At 39.0% G+C, this 13667-nt stretch overlaps 1 protein-coding gene and 1 long non-coding RNA gene across 4 annotated transcripts in view; one reads left to right on the top strand and one right to left on the bottom strand.

Moving 5' to 3' along the window:
* The window catches only part of LOC108965778 (protein nubbin), a 38228-nt gene extending 25503 nt beyond the window's left edge, over positions 1-12725 (top strand). The window contains exons 1-4 of one of the 2 annotated variants that reach the window (XM_018928381.1): positions 1370-2663; positions 5456-5500; positions 9917-11168; positions 11373-12725. In XM_018928381.1, the coding sequence (XP_018783926.1) occupies positions 2555-2663; positions 5456-5500; positions 9917-11168; positions 11373-11670 (1704 nt within the window). In that variant the 5' untranslated portion in view covers positions 1370-2554 and the 3' untranslated portion in view covers positions 11671-12725. Of the gene's footprint in view, positions 1-1369; positions 2664-5455; positions 5501-9916; positions 11169-11372 lie in introns of those variants that run through there. The other variant, XM_018928380.1, reaches the window with a different exon arrangement.
* The window catches only part of LOC108965787, a 185499-nt gene that overhangs the window by 37824 nt on the left and 134008 nt on the right, over positions 1-13667 (bottom strand). The window lies entirely within an intron of this gene.

Here is a 13667-nt window from a genome sequence, read left to right as displayed (position 1 = left end):
TATGCTGACCAATGAAAAACTTAGAACCCAGCAAATGGGGGCTTAGACCACAGTATGTGCATATATACATACATATGTATGTATGTCTATATGCATACTCGCTCATACAGTCGTATCCATATAAACAGCTTTGCAAACTTAAATGGGATATCATGAATGTAAAAGTCCACATTTATGTATAAAGACACACATGCGTACCTTTTGCACATATTTATACGCTGATAACAATGTGTTAGTACATATCCAGGTTCATAAAATTATATGCATATACATATACATATATGTATGTATGTGTGTGTTATGCCCAACAAAAATCATCTCTATAATATTAAAGACAGTTTTCATAATGCAAAATGTACTTACATACACACATACGGATTTGTGCTCGTAGGTAAATGGATATATGCACAAGTGTGTGTGCATTCAAATAGGCATGTGCATGTAAATATTAAATTCAGTTCCAATAGTGCTTCGCCACCCCAGCCATCAGCCAYCAGCCGCCAACCGCCAGCCATCCGCAGACGCAGCAGAGCAGAAGCAGCAGCAGTTGACATCAACAATCCCCATCGCTCCAAACAGCCGATATTCAAGTGCAAGCGCTTATGGCGAACGGCGAATGGCGTTGGCGAGCCCCGCTTGTGCTTCTTTGTTCTCTGCTTGTTCCGTTGCGCACAACAGCCTCAGCAAATAAAATCACTAAATTTAAATTTTAAGCCACACCCACTGTGTCAGTCAGTTAGTGGCGGTAGCCGCACAATCCAATGGGTATAGTAAAATTTTAAAATGTATAAAATGTTGTTGGCGCGTGCTTTACAATCTCATTTGCCACACAAACACATACAAACTTATGCACATGTGCAGAAGTTGCCATACAAACAGACGTCACCCAAACACCACACTTTGGCTTCATATTTTAACGAGAGTTAAGACTCTCTCGACGAACTCGGCTCGAGTGTAGCATAGCACACTCACTCACCGATCAAACCAACACACTCACAAAGGCCATGCACTCTCTGAGAATGATAACCATTTGCGCTCAACTGAGCTGGAGCGTATGTGGAACCCATTTGATCCACATGGGGGATGTGGCTAAGAGCACGTCTCCTATTTGATTAAAATATGAAATATGTTAATCTTATAGGTATAAGGGGAATATTCTATATGAACAATGTCGTAAATGGTGTAAATAATAAAAAATGGATCTTCAATTTTTCTTTCATGCTTTCTTATTTGCTAAATGCTTGCCTCTCTTTGAGCGCATAGCTCGTAGCTCCGTAAGTATGTGTGTTGTATCCGCAATGATTCGCACTCATTCATTGTCGGATGTGGAGCATTTGAAAAGTAGCGATGTCAGTTGGGGTTTCGTCGCTAAACTAGTTAAACGCGTTTGGTTTTACGGTTTCTCTATCAAACACAGAGTCATTCGCATTCGTGTTCGCATTCGCATTCACCGGCTGTGAGTAGAATTCGATTCTTTTGTGGACTTCATCCCCGGAACGACACTTCAAGTCGCGCATATCCATGTTTCCCCTAGTGCGAGAAATCTAAAGAAAGACAAAATTCGCCAAAGCAAGAAAATAGAAAGAGTGAAATCATATAGAAACGTGACCGGAGTTTGGGGTAGAAATGAGAATTTGCCATCTCAAACTCCTAAAGTGTTCAATCAAGTAAGAAAATGCAAATGCGACTGCACATACACCAACCAACTCGTATCGCCCTATGTAGCTACGTATACATTTATGTGTCAAACCTTTGGCGAACGCAATAAACTAAGTTCATGGCAATCATAAGGAAGACCGGCCAAAACAGTTGTAATTCAGTCACGCTAAGGGTCGGATCTTCGAACAGTTGAGTCTCCAACAATTTGAATATCGAAGTCTGTYTGCTGAAACACATCTTCATCGCTGTTGACATCCTGGCACTCGAATAAAACTACACGAAAACGCAGTCAGAAAATAACATATCGAGTGAGCGAGCAGGAACTCGATTGCATTGCATTACACTAATCAAGTATCGCACATGCATAAGTATATGTGTCATCAGCTCCACGAGCATTTCACAGTTTAACTGTTCAAAGGCAATAAAGTGACTCCAATATATCCGTCTAAGGCACCAAACATATGATTACACGGCAAGCGCGTGAAATTTCGAGCCAGTTAGTTGATAACAACAACAACGATTCATAATCATTAGTAAACATTATTGGAAAGCTTAGTCGAGAATCGAGCGTCGAGCATCGAGGTGTTTTGTGGGAAATCATCTTATTTGTATTTCAGTTTTCTGCGAAACACAAACGCGCTAGGTCACGCTCTCTACACAAGCGCTCAGACACTCGAGCGGAAAACAACTCCGAGTACATATGTGAAAAAGAATAAAGTAAATTACGTGTAAATCGAACGTAAAACAAACTAAAACATTCTCTCGGTTACTCTATTAGAAATATAAACATTATAGTGATAACYCATACTCCTTTAAATAACATCGAGTTAGTTTAGATATAATAATTAGATAATTGATCGGAAAAGCAAAATATTTCGGTGCATAATTCGTGAAAATGGTTATGTCGGAGTTACGTTGGAGYACAGGACCTAAAGACAATAACAATTCGTTGAAGCATGATCTGTTGAAAACACCGACTAGTGGGCACATAATGCAGAACAGATGTAAGTAAATACGCGTATATCCAACATACACATGTTGATACATATTGGGGCAKTACAAGCCCTATAAAGTTGCATTGTTTTGAAGTGACGTCGTTGCATGAATTACTAACTCAAATTATGTGAGAAATATTGTTGACTTTTGTTAGTMCCCTCACTTACTTACTCAAGTCTTCAAATTTAAATAACAAAACCCATAAGAAAATCGAAATCGAGAACGGAATTAAAGTCTTGAGCTTTAGAAAGGATTTTAAATTATATGGTTATGGTAGCTTGATAAAAGGAAGCCATTTTCATCGATGTAAAATGCTCCGATTTTAATAGAGAATTAATAAAATTAGAACGCAGCTCTATAGTCCAATGAGTCGCATTTAGCAAAACCATTCAGTTAACTATGTAAAGGTGGAATATACTTAAGTGCAGTATATGTTTGAATCGGAAAGCTCTATGGATATTCAAATATGTGTTCAATTCGATGATTTTCTGAGGGAAGAAATGTTATTCACTACAGACGAATACGAAATTAGGCGAGCTGAAATATTGAACTCTATAATAAAATATGTATTAAAAGTTGATTTTCCATTCTCTATCCACTACATAGGATGTACATATGTCCGAATTATGTACAACGTGTTGTTTTAAATATAGTATACGCATATATGTATAGCGACCGCACACTCACATTAGAGACCATTAGCACACATCACAAACTGCTCCACTTATATTCATATGCACATAGATGTATGTTTGTACGTATATATATATATTTATATATATTTATATTTCAGCAAATCACTTCTTAACTTAATCACCAACGTTATAACAGTTAGTCGTATTTTGTCAGGTTACGTGCCCGTTATTCAGAACAATTGACAATTGTGYTCCGTTACATGTGCTGAGTACTCATTTTAGGTTATTAATAATAACTACTACCGCATTAAATCTGGCAATCGGCTAATAAAATGCCAGTGGAGGATAGTTGTTGGTGGAAACAAGCTGATATGGCACTTTGGCGCAATTGCTGTAAGACTATAACAGTTACTTATTTGTCGCCGGCGATCGTCGCACTATGATCCATCTCATACCTGTACCACACACACATACGAACTCCATTATGAAGTCCACTGCCCGGCTACACCTCCTCACAAATTACGGGGGCCCCATTATCAATGCTTTCTTTTGAGTTCACACATTGTGCTAATCATTTTTATTAATAAGCGCTGAGCACTTTGACTGAAATCTCGATTTCTTATCGAACGTTTTGCCCATGACTTTATTTTCGTTTGTCGTGGGCACATTTTTTGGGCTTTTTAATTTGTTCCTAGCATAAAAGTGTTGACTGCTGTCGCTTTTCCTTCGGTTGGGCGTGTGCGTGTGTGTGTATGCAAGGCAATTCTTCATTTAGTTTGTGATCTAGTCATAATTGATGTCACCGGTGGTTTGTTTCACCATTTAAGAATTTATTTTACCTTATTGTATAATTGTACAATTTTTGACAACTATATTGATTATCCGTTAGATTGTCGTCGTCAGATAGGTGGCAGGTACAACAGCGCAATGGCAATGTTCAGTACACTACATAAATATCTAATTATTATTTTTAAATTGATTACGCGTAAAATGTCAGACGGCTATTTTAATATGAAGTTTGCATCGCAGATAAATGTTATAAATAATATTTAGACAGCCGGGAAGTAATACATTATCTATGTGGAGGGGGGAGAAACTCTTTGTTTATAAAAATTAATTTCAACGATTCCATCAATTAAATAAAATATACCGAAAGCAGCACAAATGATTGTGATTGCGCCCCGCCGACGGTTTTTGTCTCTTGTCCACTCTTCAGAGGAACACTTGGAGGCAATGTCCTTGCTTGAGTAAAGTGTATGGCTTAATGCATACTTAATATACATACATATGYACATATATATGCAGAACATAATAAGCACTTTCATGTGTGGGTGTATGCATGGACACTTTCTGAACATTAATTCAACCATAAATGCACAACATTTTTAGTGTTTCTATTTTGAGGGCTAACATTAATATTGTAATAGAAATTGAAGCGCACTCCAAAAGCTCGAGAAGCTCGTAAAAATGAAAAATACCATTGCGTTTTACATAGTTGCATATTTCAATGGATTTGTGGATGAATCACGGCGAATCTTTGGTAATGGCTACATGGACAGCTGGTTGGAATCGGCCGAACCCTAAAAGCATTTCCGAATCTGTAGCGTGACTCGATTTTGTTTCTAACTGATGGTGCAAAAATCACATTCTAAGGCAAATAAAATGTTGTATGTCTAAGTACACTCGCGTGKAATACAACTGCCAACCATTGAGTTGGTATGCAATTGTGTTTCATATCAGTGGCTTTAGSAGATTACATGGGTTTCGTTGAGCAAAAATCGGTCCATTTTAAATAATTCCTTTTTTTATATAAAAATATGATTTTTTTTAACTTTTTATTATTCTAAAGATACATATTTTAAAAAATTTTTGTTCAACAAAAAATTTTTCCTTCACGTCCTTGTCAATTATACCTCGAAGACTTGTGTAATACTCGTATTCAATAAGGGTCGGTTGAGTAGTTCTCGAGATATCTTGATAACCGATTTTGAAACGCAAAGAAAGGCTAAGGTTCAAGTGACTGAAATATTTGTTTTCTTTATGTACATATATGTTTATATGTTTTTATTTAACAAATTCCAGGTTTTAATAAAAAAAATTTTCTTATTAAAAATTATTTGGTTTTAAAGACGAGTATTTATATGTATGTTTTTTTTTGCTTTCAGATATCAGCCGATTGGCTCGATCGCCTTCGCCACTGCAATATTCTGGTAAGTAACTTATTCAATTATTTAGTTCGCTGAACGGGAACTTTCAACAATACATTAATGTAGAACTTACGTCTACAAAATCAGTATTTTATATTCAGACCAGCCAAACCATAAGTATGACAAATAAAAGTACCGAAAAAAAATAAAAACAACTGAGAGTTCAACTCAGAGAACTCCACATGTGTACAGAATGTTATCGATGGMTCACCTGATTTGAACTCCACTAAACTTCTTCCGTTTAAGAATTGAAGAAGTTTGTATTGCATAGGCAACTAACAGTGCAKATTAATTGCCAGTAAGGAAACTGCASTAGGCCGCAAACCCTTTGCCGTTAGATGTGATACCACAACGTTATCAGAASTYCCAAGCATACGAGTATGTGTGTATTTATTTGGTTCATAAGAAATTTTGTATCGTTGCGACTCTCCCGTGTTCTTCACCAGCTCATCTCCACGGCTGATCGGCTCGAACAGAGCAAGCTGGWGTGTGATAAATTTACRATTTGTCTTTCAATGCCGCACCATATGAAAATGCTAAACAGACCTTCGGACCAAGAGACCTTCTGTTGCTGTTTACTGTTGTAAAACATCTGCTCTCATACACACTCGCTGCAATAAATATTCGCTTAGTTGGAAGCAGACTTTTTGAGGGCTCAAATGAAATCGAAATGAATCAATTTTTGTAGCTCATATTGTTTKCAACRATGAATGGTGGATGAACATATTTATTTTATAGTACTATTAGATGCTTTTGCTTTTGTGCGAGCAGCACACGCAGATGTGCACACACACGTACTTGAGGCGCTGAGGCGGAGCTCGCAACCCTTGCCTGGAGTGCCTAGCGCAGCACGCGAGTGCACTGCAAACATACATATGTACATACAAGGAATGTAACAAACCCGCGTGCAAACAAACATATAAGTTAATAAATGCACACACACCTAGGCACATATGATATATATGAGGGTTAGGAATACTGGTAGGGTAGGGAACATGGGCTCGACCCTTTCGTCGCTGCCGTTGTTGTCGTAAACGACACGCGTCTTTCGCACTTTCGATTTTCACTCCTTCAGTAACAAGAAATCAAATCTGTCGCTACTTAATTTGACTTTAAGAAGGTTCGAATAAACTTGTATGTGAGGATCAAAGGATCATCGGACTAAAAGACTGTTTAGTTATCATAACAAGCAATCGATTGAGTGACGATCCTGCGGGTATTGTTCCCTCAAGAGCGCCAGGCTTAGGACATCATTAGGTCCATTCCGCTCTTGCCAGATGCAGTTGCACCTACACATCGTGTTTCGGAAATTTATTCGACAGAAATGTAGCTTTTTCGTAATTTTCTTCAAAAGTGCTACTTTAAGAGAAATATCATATTAGGTTATGTTGATGATTAATAACGGCCTTAATGGTATAATAAGTCCACTACCAATAGGTGCGCGACCTCAACAAGTAAGAAGGCTGTTCAAATCTTCGTTCGTGTGTATTYAGTACCACAATATGATGTTTCGCTTGGCAATCGATTTAGCAAGTCCAGTAAGAACATTTTAAATTTGGGGTTTTAGTTATTCATACATACTTATATTTATATTCAGTTATATGAGTGCATATTATCAGGAATAACTGTATAAAATGGTGTATGTAAATTTAATATTCAACCGCTTCATTATTATTCATAACGCTATTCGATGTATGTGGGGTCAAGAATTTGCAATTCACACTTGGCTGCATTTGGGGTTTCGTGGTGCGAGTGCGAGATTTCTACAAATCGGGGTATCCTTTCCGTTGCTGAATTTGGACTTTTTATGGGAGCACATATTGAACATGAGTATGTAAATATGTAGTCTCATCAGAAATTCGCACGGAAAATGCAAAAATGTGTGTGTTGGTGCRCACGCAGTTATGTTTGGTGTGCCTTTTTCGCTCTGCCCCACATGCCGAGATTTGCCAATATTTGTTGCTATGTGATTGAATTTACATATTTTCAGATTCCTTTACGAGTGCAAGCGCTCTTATTGGGATTGCATGTAAACCATGCAAACTTGGGCCACATGCTACTGACCAATCTGTGCTTTTATGGGATGAGTCCAAAGGCAGTGGCGCACGCCSAAATGTCTTAGCTGAGGGGTATGAATTGAATTTCTGCTAGAAGCTGACGACAAATGCACAGACTAAAGACATTGTGCAAGGTTTCTAATTAGAGCTGTATTTCAAGCATAGATTTTTCCCCCCTTGTGCGAAAATTCGTATGTGGCAAGTGGCGCCACTGCTTTTACCTCTTCGCATATGTAGTCGGCACATCATCTGAATACCAAATATTGCACGTACATTTRTTTATAGAAGTATGTAAAAATTGAGAACTCTCCAAATGGTCAGCAACATATGGGAACGGAATTACGACCACGGTCCGTTCAGCCAAGTAAGTCATCAAATCTGAGAAGGACTTTACTGCCACATGAAAAATGAATGCATGTGTGTCTGTGGGTATGTAAATGTGTATTGCAAGAGCGTTTACTATTCAAATTCTATTCAAATATTTCACAGTCATTCAACTGACATCATTCAATTGACATGGAGGTACTATGTRTAGTACTATGAGCAAAAAATAGTAAGACTTTGTTCATAATTTTAAAATTCCTCCAAAGTTATCCACCTTGGCTCCAACACATTTGTGCCAATGTTTTTTTAAGCCCGCGAAACWGTTTTTAAAGTCAATTTCCAACCAATGCAGTAGGCGACGGTGCATTATCGTGGTCTAAAGGCCAAGAGTTGTCGGTTCATTATTCTTGCCTCTTTTCWCGCATAGCTTCGCACAAACGACCCATTCGACTTAAATMGTATTCCTTGTTGACAGTTTGGCCGGACRGAAGGAATTCGGAGTACACCGCACCTCGATAATCGAAGAAAACTGTCAACATACCTGTAACCTTGATCTGAACTGCTTTGACGTGAWTTTTTCGGCTGCGGCTCATATTTGCCACGGTATTAGGCCGATTGATCGTCTGTTTCCAGGTCGTAAGCATAAATCTAAGACTAGTCGCTAGTGATAATACGTTTTATGAAATCGTGCAAGTCGGCAAGCATTGTTTCATAGACGTTAATGTGAGGTTCTTTTTTCGAAAAAAAAAAATTAAGTGATTTCGGAATCAATCGTGCTTTTGCTTTTCTTAAACCCAAATAATCTTTCAAAATGGTTTTCACTGATACTTCCGATACTCTAACGTTGCCAGAAAAACAAGCGTATACTAAACTCTACTGACGATGTGATTAGACTTTTGGCACGGATGTCACTGACAGTTATACTAACCTAGAAAAAAATACTTCGATGAATTTGGTTATAGGGTTATACAAATGGCCCAAATGTTCTATTAGTAAGTTTCTGGATGAAACTAAAAGGACTAAATTCACAGGCAACCCGATTGCACTAAGCGATTACCGTCTAGTACCTTGATATGGCAATTGATCACTGTTAAATACCTCAAGTCTATTCGARAGCCTGGGACAAGTAGCGCAATTGAATAATTTGTAAATTTGTAAGTTTTATATAAATATATATATTCATTTTTACATATGTATGTCTGCGCGTTCGTGTTTTTCTTTGAGGTGGCTACTTCTGTTCTTTAAAATTCAAAAACTCAAACATTTGAATGGCGAAATGAAAAGAAAACACCAAAACAGCATTTCGTCGCCAATATTGCCGTGCTCATTCCCACTCCCGCCCCGTCGCACGAAACCGGGAAACCGAAATATGCACATTTTCACAAAACAACTGTCGATTGCGACATCGTGGGTAGCTTTTTGCGAAAGATTTTCACTTATTTATGCCGCCACAGAGGGCGGGAGCAGGGAGCGGGGAGAGAAGGTTGAGACTCAGCGGACTATGAAATTGACCACATTTAAAAAMTGAATGAATGAAAATGAAAAAACATAGTGTGTAGTTTTCTTTGCCTTTTCCTCCGCATTTCGCATAGGGAAATTGTGTTTGCTTATGCTAAAATTATGCAAAAGGTGTAAGCATTGACGTTTCAACCACTCGTGCCATGTGTGGGTTCCGTCTCTTCACAGGGATGCASCACACRCGCACACAYACACCTRCACATCTTAAATATGCACACATGTGCTTTGCCAGGGACTTTGCATAGTTAAGATGAATTTTTATGAAGCGTTAAACTAACACAAAATGGTCATTTATAAAGTAACCAAAGTCTGAAAGGAGTTTATGTGCTCCGCATAAGTAAACATATCGATTGAGCTCACATCAAAGGAGCACGTGCGAACTGAAAGGTTTTTCAAGTATTTGCCCGAAAATTTACATTTACATTTACATTTTACTTTTAATTTGCATTTATATTTCTTAAATAGTTACCATTAAGGCATCAAATTAACCCCTCACTCTTCTTTCGTTTTAACGCTTCAGCGTCCGATTGTGGTGACAATAATTCGGTAGCGGGGAATTCCAGTGATCGCTGCTTGTCACCGCAGAGTCCGCCAATATTTGCTACGCCACAGGACGAACACCAACAACATCAGCTGCCAACTCTAAAGTCCCACCTGTTGGATGTGTTGAACCGAGGCGACACTACGTTGGAGTGCAAATTAGGTGTTGCCAAAGATGTTGAGCATATGAGGGACACAGAGTCCGGTGCGCTGAACTTAACCAGTGAAAGTTCGCGACAAAGTTTGCAATCACCGTCACCGTCATTGAAATCGTTGCGCGCCGGCCGCTCTACACCTACAACGTCCGTTTGCGAAAGTGCGGCACCCTGTTTTACCAACAACACATATCAAATGCCAAATATTTCCTCGCAACAGGCGCAACTCGCTGTGGCGGCGAGCGCAGGCCTGGGCCTTGGCAGTCCGTTGTTTTCCCACGCACTCAACACCTCGATCTCACCGCAAGACTTTACACAGTTCCAGCAGGCACTACAACAGCAGCAAACCGCATTGCACCAACAATTCCAAAGCTATATAGAAATTTTGCRCAGCGGTTCGTTAGGCATATCGCCAGATGACCCGAGCATGGCCRCTCAAGTTGCTGCCGCTCAGTTCCTATTTCACAGCCGCGTACAGGCGCTCACTCAAGCAACCCAGCAACTGCAGTCGCTTCAGAAGCAGCARGAATTGCAGAAACAATCCCATCTCCAGCACCAACAACAACAGAGAGAAGAAACTTCAAAATCTTGTAATTTGCACACCTCAACGCCGGCGCACACGCCCGTACAAAGTCCCGCGTCATCTCCACTGCCTCTACAAACTAATTTCAATATGAATGCGCATAGTCAAATCACGCCGCCCAACCCGGGCACTAGTCTGAAAGTGAGTGGGATTCTTACGCCGAATACGATCAGCGGCGCCCCACAAACGCCTCAAATGCTAAAACATGCTGGCGCCGCTCAACGCTTGGCTGGGGAACCGTCGCCAGAGGAAACCACAGATCTCGAAGAGCTTGAACAGTTCGCCAAAACTTTTAAACAACGTCGTATCAAATTGGGCTTCACGCAAGGCGATGTCGGCCTAGCCATGGGCAAACTCTATGGCAATGACTTTTCACAGACGACTATTTCGCGTTTCGAAGCCTTAAATCTGAGTTTTAAGAATATGTGTAAGCTGAAACCATTGCTGCAGAAATGGCTGGAAGACGCCGATCGAACGATACAGGCGACTGGAGGGTAAGTGTTTTCAAAACCTGCAAATCAAGTACATAAATTTTAATTAAGAGCTCGCCGTATCGCCTTTCAAATCGTATTACCGATGGGGAATTCTCTAAATTCTATGACATWTATAACTTACATATGTATATATGTACATAATAAGAATTTTTCAACTAAAGGTTTGGCTTATTGTTGTTTTCCTTGTATTTCTTTAATCTACAGCGTTTTCGACCCAGCTGCATTGCAAACAGTGAGCACGCCCGAGGTTATGGGGCGCCGTAGGAAAAAGCGCACTTCAATCGAAACCTCGATAAGGGGGGCTCTTGAAAAGGCCTTTATGATGAATCAGAAACCCACAAGCGAGGAGATCAGCCAATTGGCTGACCGACTGTGCATGGAAAAAGARGTGGTACGCGTTTGGTTTTGCAACCGAMGGCAGAAGGAGAAGCGCATSAATCCATCAATGGACAGCCCGACCGGAGAACACGGCAGTGAGTCACCTTACATGATGATGCAGTGAAGACTTTCTCTCCATGCATAAACCAGCAGTACTATCGCTAAATCTACAACTATTTCGTATTGAATCAGGCCATCAAAATAATGATCCGGGTATACACCATCCCTATTTACATACCTCTGAATGGATGTGTGTGTGTTTAACAAATTGTCTACATATGTATGCCTGTGTACTCGTATATATGTGAGACGAAGGGTAAATGTAAATTGTACGTATGTGCACACATATCTACGCACTGGGCTTAAAGCCTTCCATGAAAAAGGTCCGCACACACACACGCGCATGTATGTATACGAATTCCTAAGGTGACTTACATCTTGAATTGACGCAGTCTTTTATATGTGTTTGTGTGCTGTCTAAATAGCACTTATTTAACAATAAACAATAACAAAATATTATATAAATTTTAGTGTTTATAGGCAATATGGATATTTTATGACGGAGCCGAATATGTTTTATTACTAAATGATAAATCATAACTAAAGTATTTTTGTGTGCAACTTTTATGATATAAGTTACTATTCTAATAACTGGTGTTTATTTGTAAATGTCAATGTTTCTGGTGAATTTGTGTTAGATAGGCAAATAGTATTAAGAATAACGGAATAACCAGGGGTATTTTGCAACAGTTTCATCATCACAAACGCACACACACATACACAAATACCTGTGTGYGTGTAGATCAGTTTTGAAAAACATGATAAAAAAAAGTGAACTTTGTATGTAAATACACATGTACACTCGTATGTAATCATCACTTACATAGGTAAGATTGGGAAAACTGTATTTCATCGAGACATTTTGTGAAGCATAAATCGCGCTTTAAACGAAAATCAACACAGTCCAGTTTAGTTCAAGAAGTATATCATATATATTGAATATATGCATATGTATGGATCGTCTCATCTATGTACAATACGTATGTAAGAACTTTAGTCTAGAATAAGTTACTAGCAATTAGACTATATTTATTTGTTTTAATACTGTGATAATAAGTAGAGGTTTATTGAAAATCTTCATAAGGAAAATTCCTGTATAAATTCCACGAAGATAATTTATTGCAGTAAAATAAAAGTATGAAAAAACAACAAAACGCTGCGAGTATTTATTTTTACGGTGTTGAGTTAGTGAGTGTCCCAAGCAGGTGTTGTTGCAAGAGCCCTTTWGTGGTGGTGATATGTCTTAAATGCGGAACACAACAAATATAATTGCTAACTATACTATTTGTGTACGCTTCAGCGAGCTTTTGCCCACACTTTAAGTGCGAGCCTTAGCTTGAGCCCAATAGCCAGGTTAATGTTTCGAGAAGCTGGTGGTAGTGGGCGTATAAAAGCCTTTATAGCCTTTCCTCTAGTTAAATTATGAACAATTCATAGTGATAGGAAGCCACAAATKTTCATCTAATTTGATCCAGAAAGGAAACTTGATCTGCAAATAGTATATCGTCACCTGAAATGCAAACTAAGSTATTATCAAAAAATTCGAAATTAAGTGTCTTCTTGATTACGCTCCACCACTTCAAATTACATACATAATATGAAATTTGTCCAACAYTTTCAGGTTCTGCGCTCATATATAAACCATTTTATTTAGTGGCATGAGACGACGACAACATCTGATGAGTCGACGTTACGAGTTTTCGAGAAAAAGTTTCTGCGAAAGATTTATGGTCCTTTGCGCGTTGGCCACKKTGAATAAAGCATTCGATGSAATGATGAGCTGTATGAGATATACGAAGACATTGACATAGTTCAGCGAATGTAGAGACAGCGGTTGTGCTGTATAGGGCATATCGTACCTATGGACGGAAACACTAAAGCTCTGAACGTATTCGACGCGGTACCCGCCGGGGGAAGCAGACGAAGAGGAAGGCCTACAGTGCGTTGGAAAGATCAGGTGGAGATAGAACTGGCTTCGCTTGGAATTTCCAATTGGCGCCACATTGTCAAAAGAAGAAACGACTGGCGCGCTATTGTAAATTCGGCTATAATCGGGTAAGC

This window comes from Bactrocera latifrons, unplaced genomic scaffold (genome assembly GCF_001853355.1).
Source record: "Bactrocera latifrons isolate USDA-ARS-PBARC rearing strain unplaced genomic scaffold, ASM185335v1 scaffold_149, whole genome shotgun sequence".
NCBI classification, from domain to species: domain Eukaryota; kingdom Metazoa; phylum Arthropoda; class Insecta; order Diptera; family Tephritidae; genus Bactrocera; species Bactrocera latifrons.
The sequence above is the reverse complement of the archived record's forward strand: the minus strand, read 5'-3'. Positions and strand labels throughout refer to the sequence as shown.